Source organism: Heptranchias perlo, chromosome 5, assembly GCF_035084215.1.
Source record: "Heptranchias perlo isolate sHepPer1 chromosome 5, sHepPer1.hap1, whole genome shotgun sequence".
Lineage (NCBI taxonomy): Eukaryota > Metazoa > Chordata > Chondrichthyes > Hexanchiformes > Hexanchidae > Heptranchias > Heptranchias perlo.
The window spans coordinates 63,399,357-63,426,407 of record NC_090329.1 but is presented as its reverse complement, the minus strand read 5'-3'; the positions used below and the strand labels follow the sequence as shown (position 1 = coordinate 63,426,407).

Sequence of the window (27,051 nt, the reverse complement as noted above, 5' to 3'; positions counted from 1 at the left end):
CATCCCGACTTGGAAACATATCGCCGTTTCTTCATAGTCGCTGGGTCAAAATCCTGGAACTCCCTTCCTAACAGCACTATGGGAGAACCTTCACCACACGGACTGCAGCGGTTCAAGAAGGCGGCTCACCACCACCTTCTCAAGGGCAATTAGGGATGGGCAATAAATGCTGGCCTTGTTAGCGACGCCCACATCCCATGAACGAATAAAAAAAATGTACACAAATCACTAAAAGCTAGTGTACAGATATAAAATATGATCAAAGAGACTCATGGAATGTTGGCCTTTACCTCAAGGGGGCTGGAATACAAAAATGAGGAAGTCATGCATCACTTGTACAGAGCCTTGGTCTGACCCCATCTGGAGTACTGTGTTCAGTTTTGGGCACCAAACCTCAGGGTAGATATATTGGCCTTGGAAGGGTACTAGGGTTTAAAGGGTTAAATTATGAGGACAGGTTGCACAAACTGCTTGCATTCCCTTTACTTTAGAAGATTGTGGGGAGATCTACTGAAGGTCTTTGAAATGATTAATGGATTCGATAGAATAGATACAGAGAAACTAAACTTCCTTTGGTTGGCGAATCCAGAACAAGAGGACATAATAAAATTAGAGCTAGGCCATTTAGGAGTGAAATCAGGAACCATTTTCTCACACAAAAGTTCGTGGAAAGCTGGAACTCACTCCCCCAAAAGGCTATGGATGCTTGGTCAATTGAAATTTTGAAGACTGAGATCGATAAATTTTTATTAGACAAGGGCATCAAGGATATGGAACAAAAGTCAGGTAAATGGAGTTGAGGTATAGATTAATCATCTAATTGAATGGTGGAACAGGCTGTGTTGTTGCGGCTCAATGGTAGCACACTTGCTTTCTAAGTCAGAAGGGTTGTGGGTTTAAGTCCCACTATAGAGACGTGTGCACATAATCTAGGCTGATGCTTCAGTGCAGTACTGAGGGAGTGCTGCACAGTCAGAGGTGCCATCTTTTGGATGTGATGTTAAACCAAGACCGCATCTGCTTTCTCACCAACATCACTAAAAACAGAACCTGGTTATTATCTCATTGCTGTTTGTAGGACCTTGCTGTACACAAATTGACTGCTACATTACAACAGTGACTACACTTCAAAAGTATTTCAGTGGCTGTAAAGTGCTTTGGGATGTCCTGAGGTTGTGAATACAAGTTATTTCTTTCTTATGTTCCTATGTTTCCTTTACTCTACTTTACCTCAATCCATTATATCAGCTGCATCAGTCCCCTCATTTCTTTCTGTAGATGCTTTGTTCTGCTGGTCCATTCTACAGACTCCATAGCATGGTATTTCAGACTTCCAGCAAAAAGAAAGACTTGCATTTATATGGCACCTTTCATGACCTCAGGATGTCCTAAAGTGCTTTACAGCCAATGAAGTACTTTTTGAAGTGTAGTCACTGTTGTAACGTTGTTCCATGACTTAACCAGCTCTCTGTTATTACTGCATTGCACTTTTCTTTTAACCTGCATATTTTCAATTCCTCATACTGATTTGGTGTAATCATTATATTTATAGTATCAAAATAATTAAGGGCCAATTTTAAGCCTTCCCGTCGGGCGGGCAGGCAGTTAAAATGGCCACAGTGATTTACCTCACCCTATCCCGCTGCCTTCCCTGAGTTGTAATTTTAACCTGCTCTTTTGAGCAGTCAAAAGGGACACCTGTGGGAAGGCAGCGGGATCCTTCTTTCAATATGCAGATCGGGCTGTGATAACATTATCGGGGCCCGGCTCCAATTTTAACCCGAGGCCTGTGCAAAGAAGGCTTCCCAGCCAGGCAATCAAGGCAGCAAGTGGAGCAGAGGCCAGAAAAGGCCCAAAAAGATAGGTTAAATATATATTTTTTGGTTTGCCTGTGGGCCAGGAGAAGCAGGAGTGCTCCTCCAGGTCCCACAAGGAAATCTTGGGTATCCCCTGTCCCGGGCTTCCCTTTTCCTCTCCTGATCTGATCCCAACCACTTACCATTTATTAGGGTCCTGATGGTAGACTCTTGCCACCCTAAATTTCGCTTTCGCCTGTCGGCCAGCTAGTGCTTCCCGCCAAATTCGGGCGGGAGACTGACTGGGCCTATGCAGATGAGGTCCTGGAGTTAAAATCTCCCAGGCCTAATGTTACTAAGGGCTGAGCAGTTTGTTGTCCGCCTCGCTACCCCTGTCCACCACACCCCCCCCCCCCCCCCCAACCCCTGCCACATGACTCTCGCCAGGGAGTTAAAATTGGGGCTTTAATTTTCCCATTCTTATTATTTCTTTCCATATTTATGAGTAAGCATTTTTACCTTCTGGTCCACACATTTCCTCTTCCTTTGGAATTATAATATCCCTCTCTGCTCACACACTGGTATTAAATTAAAAAATGACAGGTATTTTTCTATGTTTGGAGCGAATCTACCCAATCCTGCCTCATTGAGATGCAGCCTCCATTCCTGTATTACCTTGTTTCACCCCAAGAACCATCACAGCTTTCTAGAAATCCAATGCCATCTGAAGGCACCCTCTCGCCAACCATTCATTTACCTCAAATTCTGCTGAGGAACCCTGCCTGATGTATGAAAACTTCAAATATATGAGTAATACAAATTGTTAATTGTTGGCAAGGTTGTCTAGGTACTGAAAATTCTTCTCAAAAGAGAATATCTCCACACAGATTATCCCCACATCTGATTCAATTGGATCAAGTCACAATTGTAATTTTGTGTTCTATGTGAACTGCGTTAGTTTGAATTTATGACTTAGTTCAACACTGGATCCTACCATGCACTTTAAAGTTGCATTTTAAAATTGCAAATGGAAAAACTTGCTGTTGTGTGCATTCCTGTAGAATGTGAAGGAATGCTTTCACCCAAGAAACCTTAGAGTGACATATCTGGAATTTTCTTCATCTATAATGGATCAGCCTATGTCCGTGTTTCAAGAATCATTCTGTTAATGAGTTTGTCACTGAAGAGATCAAGGGCTTGAATTAATCTCCGCTGAAAATGTAACTGAAACCCTGCTCTGTTTAAAACAGGAGAGGTCACCAAACAAAATACAACAGCCTCAAAATATAAGCAGGAATAAACCCAGGCTGATTCAGTACTCTCACAAATAGGGGAACCAAACCAGTGTTGAAATGTTAAATATTATTTCATGGGATTAAAAGGACAGGAAAATGTTATCAGAACAAATGTTCTGTGCTTAGAAAAATGAGAGGCCTTTACCTAGTACAGTAACTGCATTATTTATAGTCAGATTAATATTCTAGATGGTTCTGTATCTTTTGAATAGGGTTTACTGAGACTGCCACTACTGAGTAAACAAACCAATTGGCTGTGCCACATTCTGGACACTACCAATTAATTGTGCAGTATGTTGGGCCGGGTGTCGGAGGGTATTCAGCCCTAGGTCACCCTGCCAATGATTTGGCTTGGCACTCCCAATTGGGTATAACAAGGCTTAATTTTAACATTAGTGGAATCAATAATACACAGTATTCAAGCAACAAGTAACAGAACCAAGGTCGGTATTACCCGTTCCAAGCCTCTGGACAGCAGTGCAGCGTGCTAGGTCTTCAAATCTGCTGTGTTTGTTCTTTTTGTGCTCTTTCATTTATATCCTTATGTTCATCAAGTAACAAGGTTAAGATCCACTCTGAGGTCGTTTGACAGTTAACAAGGTTATCTAATAGTTCCCCACTTTGAGGGTGAAAAACATGGTTTTGATCCCTCAACAGGATCATCTTCTCCCTCCCGCAATAAGGCAGCCAGCTCCAGATTATTAGTGCGTTGGTTAAGCCTTTTAAGCTTATGCTTTAAACAGCACATCAATATAACAATGATAGCCACTTGCAACACCACCAAGACATGAGATACGACTCTGACCCAGGGGTGAATGGCGATATCACTTAAAACGTCCCTTCATTGAATTTCAGGGGTCAAGTTCTTTATATCCACGGATAGTTCCTGATTCCTTTGTTGCAACTGGTATAGGTGTTTGACAGAGCCATTAAGTGTCCTGAAGCCATTAAGCCATAAAATCCTCCTGAATCGGAGGGATATCATATCCAAACTGGGCAACGTAGTTGTGAAGTTCGGGTTCTATGGAGTCTAAGACGGAAGCTTTCTGTCCCCAAGGTGTAGTCCTTGTAGAGGCTGGTCCAGCTGTGTGGTGTTGCCTCTCTTAACTCTATCTCCATCGACCGTGATGTTACATGCTTGAGTCATTGACTGTGGATTCACCCACAGGTTGGATATCAGTCCAAGCAGTAGATACCATCCAATTTCCAGTTTTAGTTCTGTAAACCAACCATAGCATCTGTTACTATCTCAGTCTTAAACGTAATTCTTACCCCGCTGCTTTAAGTTGGCTGATACGGTACCATCTGCCATTTTTCACATTCATCTTCCCAGTACTCTGAATCAGATATACTGATGGGCTTTATCAATGATGGGGAACGGTCCCTTCCATCGAGGTGCAAAGGGGTGTTCCTATCTGCCGTAATCTATCACCATTACTGTGTCACCGACCTGATACTCAAAAGGTGGTACCTTTTTGTCGAAATACCTCTTCATCTGTTTTTTTGATTTGCCCAATTGTTTAGCCACGTACATGGTTGTGGTTCTGATTGATTCTTCCTTTTTTTGTACCCAATTTTCAGTAACTGCTCCCTGCAAAATTGGTATAGCTGTTGGGGATAACAAGTGACCAGATGTCCTCATCAACCTTCTGCACATAGCCTGGTATGGTGATATGCCACTTGTAGAATGATGGGTGGCTCTGATGACCACTAAACACATAGGAAGCATATTTGCCCATTGTGCGGGGCGATCTGCACAACATTTCCTGAGCATCGTTTTTAGGGTTCGGTTACCTCTTTCCACTACCCTGAGGATTGTGGGTGATGGGAAATGTGTAACTTCTGTTTGATTCCCATCACTGCCTGTAGCTCGCCGAAAATGTTCCCTGTGAAATGTGACCCCGATCACTGTCCACCTGTATTGGTACTCCCCACTTGCAGATCACCTCGAACATTAACACACCAAGCTGTGGTTAAAGCTGTGATGGTGCTTACCGGGAATTCCTCTATCCATTTAGTAAACTTATCCAAAAGACTAGACAGTGAACAAAATCACCCAGCTTGTGGTAGTGGGCCAATAAAATAAATTTGAACGTGGATCCAAGGACCGTCGGGCGGAGGTGCCGACCTTAAAAATACTCTATTAACACTAGCACCTCGTTTGTGCTGCAGACAAACTAAACGTTGACTAACTCTGTGAACAATATCGGATTCAAAGGAGGGGCACCAGGCTGATTCTTTAATTTTAGAGATAGTAGTTTCTGATGACGCATGACCGCCCATAGGTGATAAGTGAAACATTTGGAAGAAGTCCTCTGCGTAACTGGGTGGCACTCACACAACTGGGAATTGGCACCCAGGCCCTTCGTATATGAGGACCGAATGAGACTCATGGATCAGGAGAGTCATACGATAGGCATATGGCGTGGGCCGTGGAAGAGGTTTCCCTTGGTCGTGCCACTCGTGGATCTGGCAGTAGGGCTCATATTCATTCTGTAAGGTGTGTAGGTCAACAGTGGGGGCTGGAGAGTCCACTACTGAAATCTGCTGCATGGGAGTAGGTTCCCACGGCGGCCCGTGCTGTGCTTCTGCCTTATCATGTTGATCAGCCAACGAGTTTCTGTGGGCATGTGGGTATTCCGTTTTGCTATGAGCCTTGACCTTCCCGAGGTAGATAGGCGCCCTCCTGTCTTGTATTGCCATCCAAAGTTGGGAGAGCATTGCTGCATGCGCCAGCGGTTTCCGACCCACGGTACAGAAGTTATGCCGGTAGTAAAGCAGCAACAACAGTGCTATGCTGACGACATAGGCACTGTCCGAATAGATGTTGGTAGCCACACTGGATGTGATGTGAACGGCCTTTAGTAAAGCCGCCAATCCAGCATACTGTGCAGAGTGCGTGTTTATACCAGTACACCTGCTCAGGGTAATCACCGCGAATCCAGTATGTGGTTTCTCATTCACATGATAGGATGATCCGTCAAAGTAGATGTTTTGCACGTTGTCTCTAGGGGTCTTTAGGAATGGGTGACGATCAAACTGGATAATGGGCAAGGGACACGTGTGTGACTCCCCTTGGTACAATAAAAGATGTGGAATGAGCATTGTCTTTTTAGCGGTGATCTGGATGTCACGTTCCATCAGTAGCAAAGTCCAGTGGTTCAGTCATTGCGATGAGACCAATGTGTCACCGGGCTTTAGTAATAAGTTCAGAGGGGTGTGGGCAGAATGCAGCACCACAGTCTGTAGCCCAGTGATATAAGTAAAATACTTGACTGCCCAGAAGGTTGCGAGAAAGTGTCGCTCACATGGGTCGAATGTCTTCTCAACTCCAGCCAGGTTGTGGGATGCGTAAGCGATTGGTGCCAGTCTGCCATGCACCTCCTGGCATAATACGGCTGCTAGGTTTTCAGATGTGGCCGTCACTTCCAGGTGAAACAGCTGATTTGGGTCTGGAAAGATCAAGCCGTAGCCTGTGCAACCGTGTGCTTCAGCTTGGTCACTGCATTGCTATGTTCGTCCATCCAATCCTGTTGACCAGAATCATCATTTCCTTTGAGTAAGTAATACAATGGCTTAGTGAGTTCTGCAAACTGTGGAACAACCGATCGTTGGTACCCCAATGGCCCCAAGAACGACTGGAGAGCCATCTTTGACACTGCCAAGGTAGCCTCTGTATAATGTCCACCTTGTGGGTGTCGGGCGTCTTTCCGTCCTGCGATAAAGTGATCCCTAGAAAAGATACTTTTTGTGGTAGCCGAGCTTCCTTGGGATTGATCTTCCATAGTCTGCTCAGAACATCCTGGAGCAGATGTTGTTCTCGGGTCTTGGTGGCAATCAAAATGTCATCTACACATTGTAGAAAAGACTATGAGTGAGAACATCCCTTCAGTATAAATGCCATAAACGCTTGTGGAAGATTGTAGGGGAGTTATGGAACCCCTGTGGCAAACATGTCCAGGTATATTGTTGGTGAATTACAGTAAATGTGAACTTATACTGATCTTCTGGGTGAACTGGAACACTCCAGAATCCATTAGAGATGTCGAGGGTCGAAAAGATCTCTGCCGTCCTCGGGACCTGTGGCAGTAATGTGGGTGAATCTCTCCTCACAGACACGCACGAAGGTGTGACTGAGTTCAATTTCCTGTAATCAGTTGTCAATCGCCAACTACCATCTGGTTTCTTTACCAGCCAAATCGTTGAATTCACCGTGAATGATCCCTGACTGATCACATTTTGCTCTAGCAGAGAGTCAATTGCAGCCTGTACATAAGGATGACTCTCAGTGGGAATCGGATACTGTTTACATTTACCGTGGGATGGGCCATTAACCCATTCTTTCTTGTCTAACCTACCACAATCATATTTATGTTTAGCCATCACCGCATCTATCTGATCCAAGATTGCTTGAGCGCCTGGGTCAGAATGAGTGAGGGGAGGGTACGGTTCAGGTTTCTTAATTGCATACATGGCAAAAACATCAGATATAATCGCGGAAGACACATAAGACTGTTGTCCACAAACATTGGTTAGTATAATCAATCGGTATCCCATACCGGGTTAATGCATCGGATCCCAATAGTCCCCTACCCATTGGCATAGTCATCATGACTGTATCAAATATTCGCATCTGAATACCATCCATATTCAGATCAACGTGAGTCAATTGCATAGATTCTTGTACAGAGCCGTTAAAGCCTTGCAGTGAATGAATAACCCCTGTGGCTCCTGCAAAGTCAGAAGAGTGTAAGGTGTGTAAGACAGTGACATTAGAACCAGTGTCAACTAATAACGTCTGCTGTGGGCCCCCTCTGATCACAGCAGTGATGAAAGGCCAATTGACACGTGTCCTCCAGAACCTTACTACGGGGCCAGAACCCCATCACTGTGGGTCCGGAAGAATTGGCTCGCCCGCTACCGGTGGTGCTGAGGCCTGGACCGAATGGACCTGAGGGAGACTGCCCTCAGTTAATTGCTGAGTAGTCAATAGTGCAATTAATTTGTCCAGTTTTTGATCTATGGAGGACGGATGCGGGCATAGGGAGGAGGGCAGTTGGACCTCGGTCCTGGACCTCCGCCCGCCAGCCCCCCTCCCGGATCGAGCAAGTGTGCTTTGGCAATCTCTCGCCCAGTGCCCAGTTTACCACAGTTAGAACATCCTTCCTCACCAGGGCAATTTCTGTTCCCTGGTCCGGCGCCATAGCCCTGTTGTCTACCCTGATCTCTGCCATGGCCACTCCGCCACCTTGGGGTACTCGCCCTCGACCATATGGACCTCAGGCTTCCCCCTGGGCTTTGTTCTGGTATTATCCCCTCCGGGCCCAAAGGCTTGTACATTCTGATGTGCCTGAAGTACGATGGCCATGATTGCGGCCCAAGCACTGTTTCCATTCACTACCACTCCCAGGGCTATTTTAACTTTCGGGGTCAATTTTGAGAAGAACAACTTACATACGTCCTGATCGCGATGATTGGTCCCTGCGGGGGCCAACAGCTGGGACATAACGTATAGCTCATGCACTCTGCTCAAATGCCTGTGGGTGCTCTTGTTGTCCCTAGTCACATTTACCGATCGCACCATGAACATCGATCTGACCGATTCCCAGCACTACAAGAATGGCGTCCTTTACTGCTTGAGAGTTAGTGGCGTCGGCAAAGACCACTGGGTCCAATCGTGCCTTGAGGTCCGGACTCAAGCCACACAACAATATGCGCTTAAGATCCGGATTGCCAAGTTCAGGATGACCCTGGATGAAGACCGCGAATGTCTGAGCGAGCTCTGATGGGTCCCTTCCGTCTTTAATCGAATCTTTAATCTCCTGCTGTTCTATGTGGGTCTTCCTAATACTTGACCTGCCGGATTAGTCCGGACTATCGGGTACACCACCTCTACCTGTTCCTGTGCTCCCTTAGGAGGATCATCATCATCATGGCTGTGATACGTCACGTCCTCCAATGTTCTTCAATCAATCTCATCACCTTCATCTCCTCCAAACCCACAATTTCCTCAGGTTACTGCCTCTACCATAGCCGTTCTTGACCCCAACTGACACCCGAGCGCTTGTATTTGCATCTGACACTGTTGATGGTCAGGTTTACCCATTTCCTTATTCCTTTCTGACTCTTCCCTCAGCGCTCTTGCATCCTCTAACTCCTGTTTTAACTTTTTGACTTCCTTTTTCATCTTCTTCCTCTCACATTCCTGTGACACCTGTTCTGACCCTCGCACAGCTAAGTTCACTAGCACTGATTGGCTTCCTAACATAGCACTTAACTCAGTGATTCGTAAGCGAAAGCTTTCCCTTTTCTCACATGCACTCTGGCACATATGCTCCATCAATTCCCCCTTTAAATTTTTAACCCTATCTTCATTTTTAATTGTGCAGAAGCACATAGCACATCTGCACAAATGTTCTGCTTGGCTTTATTTTCTTAGCCCGACTTGTTCTCGTATCCAGGCACATGCCTTCTTGTACGGTTCGTCCGCTTTGGACATTACCAGGATCAGCGCCTTACTTGGCTTTACTACACCACCTTTGACTTTCTCCTCATATTGGTGGATCCAGTCGGATTCCCTTTACCCATACTGCTTAATTGTCGGAGGGTAGCCCACCGCCCTCACTCCTAGTCTACTAAACTAGTATCCTCCCCAGCAGTTAGGTTATGACCCTTTACAACCCGAAGGGATTCTGCTTCGGCTACTTCTTATTATTTGCCAAGTCCTGCCGCGGGTCGCCTCTTTGTTGGGCCGGGTGTCAGAGGGTACTCGGCCCTAGGTCACCCTGCTAATGATTCGGCTTGGCACTCCCAATTGGGCATGACAAGACTTTATTGTAACACTAGCAGAATCAATAATACACAGAGTATTCAAGCAACAAATTAACAGAATCAAGGTCGGTATTACCTGGTCCAAGCCTCTGGACAGCAGCACAGCATAGTAGATTGTCTTCAAATCTGCTGTGTTTTGTTCTTTTTGTACTCTTTCATTTATATCCTTACGCTCATCAAGTAACAAGGTTAAGGCCCCCTCTGAGGTCACCTGACAGTTAACAAGGTTACTTAACGTGTATTACAATTATTTTATTAAATGTGTGAATAAAACACCATGAGCTGAATTATCCGAGCAATTCCTTTTCCTATTCTGCATTACAAGTAACTGTGATAAGAATCTTATTTTAAAAAGGCTCTTTTAAAAAAAATGGGTTTTTATTTTAGTTCTCAGAATACAAATTTATTCAAAGGTTCCATCAGCAGAAATAAAAAAAGCCTCCTGCACCAAATGTGCATGGACTTAATTGAAAACGGTAGCATCTAATGTAACAAGATGCTGGAAATTAATTTTAGTAATTCTGAATCATCAAACCATTTATCTTGTTCTAGAGTAGTGACATATCAGTGGTATACCATAAGGCACAATAATTTAAAAACTGCTTCTCCTTATTAATTACACCAATATTCATTTTGAAGATCAGAATGAAAATAATGATGTATGAAATCTGCGCAATGAGATGATATGAAGTTTTTTCACTGAAGATTGATATTTCTATCCGATGCCTAGGTTTAAAATTCAGGCCAACATCAACCCTGTGATACCAATCCCTCCATGTTGCAGAGCTAGGAAGAAATGTCATCGTGATTTATAACTTCAGGCATGTGTAGATTCATTGATTTCTGATTTTAAAAAGTTGAAATACAGCAACTGTGCCTTTGGGCAGTCGATACTTTTTGAGTGGTTTTCCTGTCAGGAGTGTATTATCCCTGTGGTATCAGTGACAACATTTCCTTCTTTGCAGTTGGAGCATTGATGATAGGAAGTAATTTTTGTTTTGTTTCAAAAATATACTTTATTCATAAAATGTGTAGAGGTACATACAATATAATTCAAATCACACTTCAAACAACACAATACAGGTCATACAATTTGTAATGTTACATTCAGTGCAATTCAAAAGTCCCGATACAAACATACAGTTCATGACACCCTAGGAGGCCTCATTGCATTACAGTTATTACAGATTTCAGATTCACTACATTGTGTTACATACATTTATCATTACACATTTAGCCCAAGGGGCTTTTTCTGTTATTCCAGCCCCTCGGTATGATAGAAAGCTATTGCTAAGGCTGGGCACAAGGAGTTTTTGCCATCCCAGAAAAGAGCAGTTCATTGGTGAGAGAAAGCTGTGTCTCCATTTAACCTATTGAGTTGAGTTGACTGCCAAACTGTTCTTATCTCTGCCCTGCTATCCTGTTTCATTGTTATTGGGAAATCAAGGTCACTTATCCTGACTGAAATGGCTCCACATAGTGAGCCAGGAATGCCTCCAGGTTTGTTGAACATTGAGATTACCCAAAACAGCAAGAAGGGCTTCTGTCGAATGACAACATACTTATTTAAATACTGGCCTATCTATTGTAACTCAGAGGTAGCAATGTTTTATATGGAGCATTATACCACATAATGTGCTATGTATATTGCACTGCTAGGGTGGAGCTGTGTGTAATCTGACATATTCTTTTAAAGCCATAAAGTTTGATTGTTGTTAGGTATATCCTGAGGTTAATTGGAGAATGACTAGTCTTTTTTATACTTTTTTTTACAAGTGTGACAGGAATTTACATGTGTGATGCCTGAAGTGTAATGTTTGCATCTAAAAAATATACTGTGCTGTTGCACGTGATAAATCAGAGAATATGGTGGCCTAGAAATTGGTCCATGCAGCACCCGTCTTTTGGGCACTATTCTGACCAGTAAGGCCTTAATATGGCAGACAGGAAGCATGCGCACATTTCTGGATGGAAGTGCGCCACCCACCATATTGGGTAAGGACAAACAAGAAGTGTCCTTTGCCTACGCCTGAAGCAGACGTTAGGCCCCTTTTTTGCAAATGCAAAGGGACTAACGCCTGTTTGAGGTCCTCTCTCCAAGATTGCCCTGAGGCAGCCAGTGCCCTTGCGGGCTACATTTGGGGAAACCAGTCCTAGGGATCGCCTGTAACAAAGAAGGTAGATAAGGTAAGGTAAGCAGGAGTGCTCTTCCTGACCCCACATTAAAGGCCCCAAGGCCTGTACCCCTGGCCCTGCATTGTCTTGCCCCTCTATCTCTGACCCGATGCCCGGCCACACTTACCTACGCTAGCAGCGGCCCAATTATCCTCTGGCCTTCACCGCTGGGCTGTTGCGCTGCATCATTTCCATTATAATAAGGTCTGAGGCCCAATATCTGGGGAGCTTCAGACCTCACCATACCCTGTGCCCCCCACGAGCCCACAAATGAGCACTCACGGGCAGGTATCTCTTGCCTGTCTCTGCAGTCTTCATGTCACTGTTTTTCACCTTGTGTCTCCTCTTTGTGTAGCAATAACACAGGGATGTGCTTGTCAGTCATAAAATCTCACTTTCATTCAAGACTTCCCCTAAATTCTATTTGGATCAATGATTTTCCTAGTGTATCAATCAAAATATTCATAAAAGTAAACAATTTGGTAATCAGTCTGCACATTAATAGACCTCACAACTCCTTTAAAGGTCTAGTGTGAATCACAATGCGTAGCACATTGCCAAAGTATGTAGCAAACATGTGTGTGATGCATGGCACCCAAACTGATAAGATAACGGAGGTAATGTTCACTTTTGGCAGTGGCGGGAAACTGGTGGTAGCAGAATAACCGGTCGTTTTACCCCCCACCCGTTGTACACCTCACCTGATTTTCTGGGGAGGTATAACAGGTGACTTATCCACTACTGCTAGTTTTCCACTAACACCAAAAGTGAAAATTGCCCCCAATGTGTGTGCAATAAAGAGCTTCCTTCCTGGTTATTTGTAAAAATGGATTGTGATATTGTTGTGTATATAGCGGTTATAAATAAATACAGACAAGTTCCACAATCCAAAATAAAAAGGAAAATGAAATGCAGATAACCATGTCATATGATTTGCTGAGGCAAACCTCGAAGGCAGCAGTCTGCCTTCACTGGGCTTTTAGCTTTATTTGTTCTTGGGATGTAAGTGACACTGGCAAGACTGTATTTATTGCCCATCCTTTGACTTGAGGGCATTAAAAATCAACCACGTAGTGTGGGACTGGAATTACATGTAGGCCAGACTGAGTAGGGATGGCAGGTCCCTTCCTGAAACATATTAGTGAACCAGTTGGGTTTTTACAGTAATCAGGAAACTTTCATGGCTATTTTTCTGGTTCTAGCCCACAAATTACCAGATTTATTGAATTCAAATTCATGTCATGTCATGGTGGGATTTGAACTCATGACTTCTGGGTTGTTAGTACAGTGTCATAACCACTGAGCTTGTTTTTCCTAATTGAGTTACATTGAAACTGCAGCACAGAAACAGGCCATTTGGCCTAACTGGTCTAGGCTGGTGTTTATGCTCCACACGAGCCTCCTCCCTCCCTACTTCGTCTAACCCTATACCTTTCTATTCCTTTCCCCCCCATCTGCTTATCTAGTTTCCCCTTAAATGCATCTATGCTATTTCCGTCAACTACCCCTTGTGGTTCCACATTTTTACCACTCTTTGGGTAAAGAAGTTTCTCCTGAATTCCCTATTGGATTTATTAGTTACTATTTCATATTTATGACCTCTAATTTTGGACTCCCCCACAAGTGGAAACATTTGTGGTCCTAACAGACTTGCCAAACTCCAGAATTTAAGAACTTAAAAAAAGCATTGAAAGTTTTGCTTAATTTAATCATTTTTTCTGGTTGTGTAACATTCTGGTTGGAAGTAACTGGCTACCCTTTGCTGCTGTGATTTTAATTTTTAAAAAGCGCTCTGATGATTGGGCTGTCATAAACATGTTACGCAGACATAAGCTTGCAGGTACAATGTGCTGATGAACACAGGAGCCAGGGCTTGAAGTGACTGGTGGATGTCATGGAGACATAGTAAAGCAGCAGTGTGTAGCGGTGAGGGAGGGTGTGTAGGGAACAAAGTTAAATTCCTGGTTGGAATTTACAACATTCCATAAAATAGGTAGCAAATGAGAAGTATGCAGATTCTGTACTAATATGTAATTATAAATCATGAAATTCATGTTACTTTTTCACATTACATTTTACCTCTGTATACATCACACAGTATGTATTACTGTTAAGCTATCATTACTGTGTCATGGCCCAAGCTCCATCATTTACGCATTACCTGGTGCTCAGATGCTAAGCGTTGGGCACCCTTTGCATACCTATTCACAGACTCACTCGAGCTGACGACATTCATAATAATGTAGGGTTGGTCCATTGGACAAATATTGTAATTGACAATAGCCTGATAGATTGCCTGTTGACATCCTGGTAAGCAGATCATTTAGAATTTTTAAAATAATGACTAACTGAAGGTAAATTTAGATGACAGATTAATGTAGTGGTGTCATTGATGGGGCTGATTTTCTGAGTCATTAATGGCGGTGAGGCACCTTGCCCGCCAGCCAGCCGTGACTATCAGGAAACCACAGGTATGCCACCGTTGATCTTCCAGCTATTATGGGGGGCAAATTGTGGCCCAGTACATCTGCAAATTCCTAATATGTGCAGCCAGTGGGCAAGGCTCCTTTTTGGCAACGTGAACTCAAAATCAGGCCCAATGTTTATGATGCCACTGTGCACCAGTAGGTCTGCAATATTTATTACTCAAATTTACATGATTTGGTGGGGGGGGGAGTGGGGGGAGAATCCTGTTCTGAAGCATTGGTGCATCAACATAAGGTTGTACAGAGTGATGGGATGCAGGATCGATCCCTCATTTCACAGTGCCAATCTCAATTGTATTGCTGTGGAGTGTCACCAAGCAGAGGCCAGGAACTTTCCTCCATGGAGTGAGGGAAAATCAACAGGAAAGTCATCCCAATATTGCTGTTGCCTGACTTCAGTATGGAGTCCTGGGAGTAGTTGCCTAGCTGTTTTCTCACTCACAGTGGTGCATGCCCAGAGAGACCAAAAGGGATGAAAATATTAACAGGTGACTTTTCTTTCCATTCATTGTCATGTTATTATTAGAAAATAAAAGCAAGCAACATTTGTTGATAAGTGCCGCACTTTTCTCAGGCATTGACAATGGGAATGGGTAAGTGGTATGCCTAAAAAATGGACCCCATGAATTTAGCAGGCTGACCCACTGCTAAATTGATGTACTTTGCGCCAGTTTTTCGGATGTAAAAAAAAGTGCCACGTATATCAATTTATACCCTTAGAACTCGGTCAGTGAGCATTTTACTGATTGCAAAAACAGTGAAATTAGGGAGAAGATTGTCTCTGTGTGTGATTTCACTACACCTAACACACATAGGAAGTCTCTTCTCCTCATCTGCCCATAATGGTTAAACATAAATATAGATATATTGCTTGCAGCTAACACCCTGTTCAAAGCTCCACATTAGTTTCTGCCAAAGAAAGGGTCAGGATGACTAATGTCTGTTTATATAGAATAATCTCTGTGTTTCTGTCACTGTGGCAGCATAATTCAGACATTAACCAGTGAGATGAAAGGAGCTGTCGGCCTAATTGGTTAAAAGAAAATAAATAAAATGAGATCAGAGGTTGGCTCCTCCCTCTGTGTGTAACCCAGCCCCTTTCCTCTTACTGCCACAGACTATTTTTGGCTGCCTTCCTACCTCACTTAGAACATGTACAATTAATAGAAGTCGAGAGAGGAGCTCTACTCTGTAAAGGGAAAAAAACAGGAGGCACTTGTTGCTTTCTCTAAGGACCATTAATCCTGTACAGCAGCCTGGGACTTAAAACAATTTCAATGAAAGTTTACTTTGAACGACAGGAATACGTTGATGATATTAAGCTTGACTAGATGGTATTCGGACTCTGCTGGAGCTGTCCCAGGTGGGGGAATGTGTGAATGGTTCTATGTGGATTATTGAAGCTCTGAGCTGAAGAACAGCAGGGATCAGAGGACCTGAACCCACTTTGACATGGCTGGCTTGGCTCCTGTCAACGGGTTAGACAAGGACCCTGAAATAGAACTGTTTGTTAAGGTAGGATGCTCTTTAAATTAGCTCCTTTTGCAAGCGAGGAAAAGGGGATTTTGTTTGCAGTTACGAGTATGTCCAAAGAATGAGATAGGTAGTGAAAAATCCTACAAAATGATAATATTTCTGTCTCATAGACTGACATATTTGTAGTCTAAACACACTGGAGTTTTAATAAGCTTTTTATGATCAAGTCTGTTTCGGTACAGTAAATGTTTAATAATATTTGTACAACAGGTGTGTTTGCTAAAACGTTGGTTTAAGCTTCTCACGAGTGAGTACTGGAAATTTTTTTTGTGACATATTAGTGTCATATAATAATGGATGAGGCCACGAAATACATCAAAAACAATGATTCCATCTCTCTTCATGTTATAAATATGATGAATGTGACAGTGCATAAATGCCGCCTCTCCAAATGGGGAAAAAATTCCTTGGGCCATCCATCGTGTTGTATAAATTAGGCTGTTATCTTGCTACCGTAAAATAAAACTGTCACACTTTCAATTTTCAGAATGTATTTGTCAATGAATAAATAACAGTAAATATTTAATATCCGTTCCCTCATTGGATCAGTTGGTGAGCGCACTGACTCATGTGGAACTGAAGCACATGGAGCAGGAAGATCCCAAGTTTGATCCCTGGTCTGTGCTGGTTAGCTGATCTCATCAAGATGAAGTAAAAGAGACCTCGGGGTCTTAGCAAACTTAATGATCAACATGTCAAATCATTGTGGAGCAGCAACAGAAAAATCAATTGGAATGCTAAACTATATAGCCAAAACAGTAGAATACAAATCATGCTCAAACAGTATGGTGCTTTGGTCAGACACACCTTGAGTACTGTGTCCAGTTCTAGTCACCAAGACATGAAAGAGACATTTAAGCCCTTTAGTGGTTCAGAGAACAGCCATGTAACTGATCAGTCTGCCACTGAGATGCATTATTGTTGAGATGGACAGAACCGCGCGTTCAAAGCTCCAACCTCGGTCTAAATTTGAAAATAATTGCAGCTCCGCACCTCAGCAATACAAAATTCGATAAACAAACAACAAAAAAATTAAAGCACTTCAAAAACTACTTCATATCTGTATATATATTGGCCTAGATTTTCCATTCAAGTTGCACCAAACTCTGGAGTGTAACTCAAATGAAGTGTGTCAGGAAATTCTTCCGGGGTCAGTCTGCAGGCCAGGGCCATGCTGGAAACTTGACCAGCGTCCAGTGCATCCTTTGCCCTGTCTATAAGTCCCATTCTGCCGAGCAGAAGACCTACAAATAGAATACCAATCAGAGTTTATGGCAATGGTTTTCAAACCTTTCTGTGTGGGACCCCCTGAAAATGTTAACACTTTAAGGTGTTCCCTGTCCTAAATTCCAAGAGATAGTGTTAGCTATCCAAAGGAAAACATTAATATCACTAATAAAAACATTTTCTGAAATCAATTTATATATAAATCAACAAATACAGAATGATACAGAAATCTGAAGACTTCAAGAATCCCCTTGCAGATCCCAGGAGTGCCTATAGGTAAACCTATGGTTAATGCAAAGCAGTCCAGTCAAGGTGGTGCTCCACCCAGGACAAGTGGAGACTTTTTGGGGTTTTTTTGTTCAATTTTTAAAACAACGCATTTGTTGTTTTTTTTAAAATTGCTCTTTTAAAAGTCGATAATGAAACATTATATTGGTAACAGATGTAAAGAGCTCTTTGGCTCAGTGATAAATGTGCCAAATGTTGCAGTTCTGAACCAAACAAATCAGGAAAATACCACGAGTGGGTTTTCCGACGCTCTGTGTAGGCGATGGAACCTCACCAGCAGAGACCTCTCCTGTGACGCCTGCAGATGTCCAAGGAGACCTGTTTTTATGATCTCTGATTCACCAGAGAAACAGTGACTTAACCTATTCTATCTGCTGCGGACTGTTTTTCAGACTACTTCCAAGAATGCCAAGGCACTAACTGTAGCTGTTGAAGTGACCGCGGTCTTAACTTTTTATGCTGCAGGATCATTCCAGACTATAACAGGGGACATCAGCCACATCAGCAATTTGACTGTACACAGATACATCAAACAAGTGACAGACACTGTGTTTACCAACGGCAGCATCTTCATTAGTTTCCAAGAGCTTGAGAGGCTTGCAAAGTTTTCAGGCTGGCAGGGTTTCTACGTTGCGGGGTATTGTTGATGGGAGCCACGTTTCAATATTGCTTCACATGAGAACTCCAAAGTTTTCAGATTAGTGATCATGGAAATATAATTTTTTATGTCGATGCCCATTTCTCAGGAAACTGCCATGACTTGTTCGTTCTGCAACAGTCCACTGTGGTTGAAACTCTTTGAGAGTCTCCGCAGAATGAATGGTTGGCCTTTAGGAGACCGGACCACCCTTTGCAACACTGGCTCATTACAGCAATCAGGAGCTTCCGCACAGCAGCAGGGTGGCACAATGATGATGCCCATGTCGTCATCAGAGTTGGCGTGGAACAAACCGTCAGCACGCTGAAGCAATTGTTCTGGCCTTTGGACCAGCCAGGTGGGTCCTACTGTGCAGTCCAGCCAAAGGAAGCAGGAATGTCACCATCTGTTTCATAATCTGAAGCAGTGTCTGTGTTCAGTGGACACCTGCTGCCTCTTGAGAACAGGAGGAAGAAATGAGGAGGAAGCTGTCTTCTTGGAGGGAGCTGATTGTTCAGACAGGCTAAGTGGAGGGAAGCTCCCTGATTGTCAACTCCTTTTGCCACTGTGCAGCTGTGGGTCAACAATGAAGGCGCGCACATTCTAACTTTGATGAAAACGGCAAACGTTCCATCTGGCCACACTGGTCCCTCTCACACCATCCACATAGGCATGTACACCGCTAGCTTTCCCAAACTCAAAATCAGAGCTCGGGTTTCATCCACTGCCTTTGCTGAGTGAGCTGGTCTGAGGGTGGCAGAAAGCACATCATAATTGGCTTCAGTATGCCTGGAAAAAGTTTGTCTAAAGTTCTCACTCTGGATTGAGCTACATTGGGTGGGGTGGGGGGGTGGAGAGAGAGGGGGGGATTGACTGTAACACCTGCGCGGATAATGCGCCCTGGAAAATTGGGCACAGAGTCCTGAAGCCTACAACATGCCTTAGGCACTCAGCGGCCCCAGTGTAAGTGGATAGTGCAGCAGGGGCTGGGAGCTTGCACACAAACTGTACACTAGCGAGGCCCTCGACGCCAATATAAATGAGTAAATGAGAAGGCCTTTCCATAATGTAGCTGGAGCACCTGAACAGTGGTCCACTTGCACAGCAACCATGTGGAACATGCGGGGAAGAGGAAACTCCCATTCGAATAAGAAAAGAATCATATACTCTGGCCTCTTGTACGGTGGCTTCCGACCCTCTCCCCCATATTAGTAAACTACCCTTCATGGGCTGCTGGCACCTGACAATATTGCCTTGGTGCTCAGAAAGCATTATGAGAGGTGCCCAGAGCCATACAATTATGCAAATGAGCTGACCTTGTTTTGTCTGGCGCGGTCAGCTCATTTGCATACAGCGGTGGCATGGTGTGTGGGTCATATTATCGGCCCCTCATTGCCCAGGCCCACATGACAAGAATGGCCACTTGGGAAGACCACTGCCACTCTTGGAACTGTAGGCGATACGACTTTTAGGAGAGGAGAATTATGTTTCCATCAATGTAATCGTGGTACATTACATGGAGCAATTGGTTCTCAAAATAATTCTATCTAGCATTTAGTAAAAGAGAAACCAGCCTACTTCCTGGCTTTGGTATAGAATTTGATCCGTATATTTCTGATGCTGCTGCTGCTGTTGATGTGTCCACCAGCAGCTGTCTATAAATATAGTTTGTTTGAACCCTATAAATAACCCTGCAGATAAACTATTAAGGCCATGGGTTGACCATGACTTTTTCCTGTCATTTGTGTGGGTCACAAGTAATCGGATCTGGTTAGGGCCTTAATATTATCTCACTAAAGAAGGAAATATGTTCACTTTGAAAACTGTTAAAAGTCCCAGTACTCTAAAGCGCCATTTACACTAGCCTAAAATATTCTTTGACTCAAAATGGTGCTGTGGTTTCTGGTACTTTCCAGTCATACCCTTGTTACCCTGTGCAGAAAAATGTCCATGTGTGTACAGTTTTACCGAATTTGAGATATTTCCCATTGTTACTTCATTTGCAATAACATTCCTTCTTTGGGCTGAAGCTGTACAATCCTGGGCTGTGCAAAGTCATGAGCACTCGTTGTCCACCATTTACTTCTAAAATAAACCTGGAAATAACTGCCCCTGGAAATAACTGCCCCCCACCCCTGTGAAAAAACATAATTACAGCATATTTTCAGCATTACCAGGAAGACCATGTTAAAATGTGGGGACATGCTCCTCTCGTACTGTAGGACTGCTGACCAGTACAGTGTAAAGCAAAGGATGAGGCAGCTACTAAATTAGCACCACTGTCCAAGATTGTGAGGGTTTGTACTGTAGCAGTTGAAATGGCAATCGTCCACTGGCACATAGCTGTCAGTGACAACAGAACTGAAGGGTGACGAGCACTCCAGCTCAGTAACCTGAAACATCAATGTTTGGATCAAATACCAACGGTGGAGAGGAATAACACAGTGGAACAGATTCAATTCTAAATTTTCATTGGCAAATTGAACTCTGTATGATGATTGTAGTGGAGTTATTGTTTTCTTTGCATTCTAAGTTTTCCTGAAGCACAATGTTTTGTTACAGATTTTCTTTCTGGCAGATCCTTGTCTTGGCAGAGTTTAGAGACGGTAAGGGGCAGATTGTTAGATACACTAATTAGCAGACACCCGAGAGCAGGGAGCTTTCTAGAACAGCAAGTGTCACAAGGATTGATTGTCATTTAGTCCTAAAATATACCGGCAGCAGTACTCACTGGTGCAGTGATGGTGAATTGAGCTGAAGATGTAAGTCACTGCAGTTTCTCAGCAATGATTCTGTAAACAACTGGGCAAATGTGGTAGAGTAGGCCAGGAAAACTGGCAATGCAAAACTAAAAGTTCCACATGCCCTGCCACCTTCTAATTGTGGGTGAACACAAAACTATACCACCATTCTACTTTGATCGCTGTGGTTATAAATAAAATATTGCAATGTTTATGACTGCCCTAAGTTAAGTGTGAATATCGTGTTCAGACTGAATTCAGAACACCTTAACCCATGATGGTCTGACAGCCAATCACTTCCTGTGTCAGCGGCAATGTTCGCTGCATCGAACTTTTATGATTTGAAAATTTTGGTTTCAAAAGTGCAGAGACAGAAAATCAAGGCAGTGTTGGGTGGAAGCTAAATACAAGATTGAACAATTAGAATGAATCCTGCCTGAGAAGAACTGTCTTTTGAGCATGATAACTCAGTCAAGGCGGACACGCATTTCAGAGTATTCCTTTATGATGAAGATTGCTATTGTAATGGGAAGTGTTTTCAATAGAACACTGGATATCTATAACTTGGATCAAATGCAACAAGAGTGTGTGCTGGGATTCGAAGTATGCTTGCATCATTCCAACACTGCCATCAAAAGCTGACTTCATCTGCCTCCCATCAGCCGTGGGGTAAATTTTTTAATTTTCATTTAAGCTCGGATGTGTGTTTTGTTGTATCACATGACCTGTTATCAGTATGAAAAATATTGCTTTCTTGTTCATATCTACTTTGTAAGATTTGTCTGGTGTCCTGTATTCCATGAAGGTGGTTGGCTTGATGAGTTGATATTAATGATTCTGCTGAATATATATTGCTAATATATGGACAATAAAAGTTTATGGAGGTTCCAGATGTTTCAGAACACAAGTGTAGTGATAAGACCATTATGTTGTTGAACAAATTTTAAAAATGTGGTCCTAACTTTAAATCAAGACAGTCATCAGAGAGATAAGAATTTCATCCTCACTGTCTGGCCTATAAACAGACTCTTTTTAAAGACAGCTTCTTGTTCCTACCTTGCCTCTTCCCAGTAATTCTAATGAGACCACTCAGACTGTTTGCCTACCAAAATCAGTATGTACTGATCAGATAATCTGCCTGATAGCCCTGATGTGACCCTGCCAAAGGCAATCAATAACTACTGGCAATAGTTATGCTAAATAATAATTAACTTTGCCTTCAAGTTGTGAAGTTTAATCTGTTGAGGATACAATCTGCACTGAAGTGCTGTCTTCTGGATGAGATGTTAAACTGAGGTCCCACTTGCCCTCTCCGGTGGATGTAAAAGATCCTGTGGCACTATTTGAAGAAGAGCAGGGACGTTCTCCTTCAACCAACACCAATAGAAAACAGATTAACTGGTGATTTATCTCATTGCTCAAAGCACATATCTAACCTCCAGTTCAACAAAATGGTAAAAGGAGTTTTGGGGACAATTTTCCTGACCCTTGCTGCTGGGGAATGCCCTGGTGCAAAGGTCAGGAAAGAAGGGCAGAGACCCATTCCCTACGTCTTCTCTTGTCGAAGCAATGTAAGTGAGGTGGGAGGGGTCGTTCTGCCCTCCGAGCTCATTTTCTGGATCAAAGGTTGGCTGGGTATGTCAGATAAAGAGGCCCAGAAAATTTCACACAACGGCCTGTCCCCAAAATTCTGCCAACCAGACAGTCTGTCGGGGTGTGGGGACAGGCTGAAGATTGCCAGATAGGTTGATTTTTGTAGCTTGAGGCACTCCTCCCTGGATCTTCAAATGGAAATGGGACCTTCTGCCTTCCAATCTCCATCGGCAGCCAGAAGGTCCCGATCTCTGAGGCCCAGCATGCAGCTGCTGGCGTAGGAGGCCTAAAGCTGCCCCTGACTTTCCTATACCTTCCGTCAGTGCTATGCCTGGCCAGATTAGTATTCAAATTAGGTATTTGTTAAGCGTAAGTGCTGTTTCTCAAATTGGCAAATTGTAGCTGGTAGTGTGCCCCAAGGATCTGATTTGGGATCTCTCTTGTTATCCATGTATGGTTTATAGCTTAGCAAGAATAATGTCAACATTCATTAGTACTAAATTAGGGAGCATGGCAAACTGAGGAAGAATGCAGGAGCACATAGACTATAGAGTGGGTGGAAAGAGCCATGGAAAGGTGCAACATAGATTTGCTGGGATTATACAAGAGGATGTTGCTCTAATGAGACTTTAAAAGCTAGCGCTGTATTCACTGGAGCAGAGAAGGTTAAGTGGAGATCTAGTAGAAGTGTTCAAAATTATGAAGGGGTATAAAGTTATGATTACTATTGGAAATAAAAAGAAGGGAGGTTTGAATAATTTTTTTCACACAAAGGATATACAATGCAGAATGCAATACCGCAAGTGGCTATTGAAACCTAGTCAATCTGGCTTTGAGTCATAGGCGGGGGTCTTCAGTGTTTCAACTCGGGAAGTTCCATAGATCAGAAAAAAGGAATGATTTCAATGTTTCTGCTTGGTTTTTAACAGTTTTCTGTGATAAACTCAGCTCATAATACTGAATAAAAAGATTAGATATAAATTTGCTTATAATTTCTTACAAGTTTGACAACTTGAACAAGTATGTAATAATAATTACTAGAAATATGCTAAGGCTGATGTTTTGCACATAGTAGTGACTAAGGAAAGGACTCGATAAAAAAGAACTGATCACATTGTATTCCTATCTCTGAAACTCATCTTCTAATGTTTTTCATGTTTTGATGACATTCGTACTTCTGTATTTTGATTCCATGAATGTGGTTAAAACATGACCAGCTTTAATAATAATTTGCAACCTTTAAAAAGACAGTGTCATAACTATGGTAGTGGAGGGGTTGAGAGAAGTGGTGGAGTGGTCGAGCTGGGTGATGTTGGCGCACATGCGAAAGCTGACATTCAGGAGGGAAGGTATGAATTTACATTTACAAATTGTGGTCTACCCATTATGATGGCAATATCTCTGATCTTTGTATGCCATGATTCTAACCTGGCTGACATGTCAACTGTCACACCTCCTAATGAATCTGGGTTTGTAACTGATTTGTGATATATTCAGTGAAAGTCGATTTTATCCAAAGTGATCTTAAGTGCTGAAGTAAACCTGTGTTAGATGACAATTTTCACATGAACTCTATCGGCATACTGACGTAAATTCAGTGTGAAAATCACAGTATAGAGCAGCTTAATCACACATTGATCTCCACAGCCTCCACCAAACTGCGTCCGTTCCGATATAATGACGGAGGTGGTGACATAACACCTCAGTATCCATGACATGTAATGAGGTCACCATGTCATGATGCGCATTAAAGTTGTCTTGTATCTACTTACCAGCAGCTAACAGCTGACCTCCCTGGCAAGTACATTCATCAGTGAGTAGACTTAGCACTGTGTTCAGGTGAAACAGGCTGTGAGCCCTGGGCACTCTTATTTGCTGTTATTAAATATGTTTCACTCATGCTTATGAGGCAAGTGTAGCAGAAGCATTAGAGTCCTGTCTCCTGGTTAAAGTTCAGAAATATAATCATGGAAATTGAAGTACAGAAGGAGACAGTGCCTGTGCAACACAGGAGCAATATACTCTAGTTCCACTTACTTTTTTTTATTTGTTCTTGGGATGTGGCGACGCTAGCAGGCTCGCGTGGTGGGCCTTCTCCCTGAACTGCCGCGGTCCTTGTGGTGAATTCCAGGATTTTGACCCAGTGGCACTGAAGGAACAGAGATAAAAGTCCAAGTCAGAATGGTATGTGACTCGAATGGGAACTTGGAGGCAATGGTGTTCCACTGCAGAAGTGACTGCCCTCCCAGTAGTAGTCACATGCAAGTGACCGAGTTAGGATGGGAATATGCGCCACTGCTTAAAAGGTGTAGTTTTCCAGGAGCTGTTCATCAAGGTGGAAGTACTTGGTTAAAGGGACAACTGAGATTGCTTGTGGAAACTTTTGGTCATATCCTGCGACTCACAGCAGGTAAAGGAAAACATTTTCACTCCTACTCGGGAAGCCTTTGCCTTACAAATCTGCATTAACCTTGTAAAGAATTATATTTTGAAAGAATTACTGAGCCAGTATCTGAGAGCTGCACAATGCGTTTTCCAAATGGGAATCCCACTTTACACGATATATGCTGGGGGAAGAGGTGCAGCAAGAGGCTGTAATCAAAGCCAGATTAATCAAGTAGCACCAGAGAAGAGCCAGACCATCCCGGCACTACACTACAGCAGGATGTTTGAACCCAGGTATATGTTCTGAGTCCGTTTATAGGAACTCTGTCACAGGAGGCTGTGCTTCAGTTATGAAGCTTTGGAGGAGGTCTGTTTGGTTGCAGCTTTGCGTATAGCAACAATGTCCACAGCACGGACAATATACAGGGCAACATCTCGGTGGGACTAAAGGATGCTTTTTAATCTGACTGACACTGACTTCTCCAGACAATTCCCCAAGATCTGCAGTCCTTCATTCACTACCTCCACATTGAGTTGTTAGAGCCTGGATCTCTCAAGAAGCAGGAGAAGGTTTGCAGATGCTCTGGCAGCTGCCACTCTCCCTATGCTGCCCTGCAATAAGTTGATCCCCTCTTGGGTGTTAGTGCAATGGTAATGTTAGGTGTAAGAGAGCAAGGACCTAGCATTTGAGACTTCATTGTGCTAGCACGCATTACAGGATATGTGACAAGTGACATGAGTGCTGCCAAGTGGTTTTACTTCTGGGACAAGGTACATGGTGCCATGTGATACCCAAAGGACAATGCTTGATTATTGTGCTTGGGGAACACCCATGCGCTTTTCTTGCGATTCATTTATCTATCCTGTTATTCATGCGGATACTCTTACCTTTACTGACCTAATGAGATCATTAAATGTCTTCAAACACTGCAGCGGAGACCTTGAGGTTATGGAGGTCCCACTCACGGCCACAGCAATCTCCTTCCAGGTGACACCTGCTGCTGCATGTGGTCGCCTCTTCCCTGATACTCCAATTATTGCAACCCTGCTTTCTCTAATTTGGCCTAGTATCACTTCCACATCAGCATCAGAGAAGTTAAATGCTTACCTTTTCCCTACTGTTGCATCAGCAAGTTCAGTCTCTCTTCGAAGAGCGATTTAACTATATGCAGTCCTTTAAATTCAGAATGTATGTCCTTGCTGCACCCCCTTCTCGAATTTTCCATCCTCCCTACAGCGTATCTGACCAGGGTAAATTCAAATTAGCTGAGCTTGGGGTCAGCCTCCTCTGATTTTGGCAGGTGTAATCCCACCCCATTGCATTTATGCTCCCACATCGGGGGCCCAGGAATTTCTCAACCTCCATGTCCAAGCTCGCTCATGAAGAATGACCAGTTGCTTAAGCAGCATTGCCAACATTTGAGGTTTTATTAATTTCTTGATTTTGCATTATTATTTTTGTGCATGCGATTCACAGTGATAATAGGGAGACATAGGAAAATTACCACCCTCTTTCACCCCCTTATCCCTTGAAAACTAGGGCACAAAATCAGTAAATTAATAAAATCATTTTAGTGGCAAAACTGGATTGAAGTACTGTATTGAATTATATCCAAAATAAGTTATCAGCTCGAGAGAAAAGGGAATAATTGGATGGAAAAATTGGAGGGAAAACTGTGGTATCAGATGTCTTTCTTTAAAGAGTTACAGGCCTAGAAATTTGAGCGCGCCCTTTTTTGTGAACAATCCCCGGGCCTGAATGGATAAGCCCATGGCACACATGATATTGGGCCTCGGGCCTCATTGTCTTCGAGCCAGCGAGCTGCAACTACCTAAAGAAATCGAAGATCGGGTCAATGTGACAACAGCGATCGTGTTAGAAAGGGGGTCGGGAAGGTGGGTAATCGGGTCAGGAGGGTTGCGGTGGCCAGGAGGGGTTGGGTAGCGGTGATGGGTAAGGGTGGGTAGCGGACAGAGGTTGGGATCGGTTGGGGAGGGCAGAAACCGGGATCTATGGGTGGGGGTAGCGGTGGGATGCGGGGGGGGTCTAGGTCATGATCA

At 43.4% G+C, this 27,051-nt stretch overlaps 1 protein-coding gene across 2 annotated transcripts in view; it reads left to right on the top strand.

Annotated features, from left to right (window-relative positions):
- LOC137321806 (chloride intracellular channel protein 5-like) overlaps nucleotides 1–27,051 on the top strand; it is a 164,935-nt gene that overhangs the window by 65,745 nt on the left and 72,139 nt on the right. The window contains exon 1 of one of the 2 annotated variants that reach the window (XM_067984485.1): nucleotides 15,738–16,098. The exons of the other annotated variant lie outside the window; for it this stretch is intronic. Within the exon in view, the coding sequence (XP_067840586.1) occupies nucleotides 16,036–16,098 (63 nt within the window). The 5' untranslated portion in view covers nucleotides 15,738–16,035. Of the gene's footprint in view, nucleotides 1–15,737; nucleotides 16,099–27,051 lie in introns of those variants that run through there. 2 annotated transcript variants of the gene reach the window in all.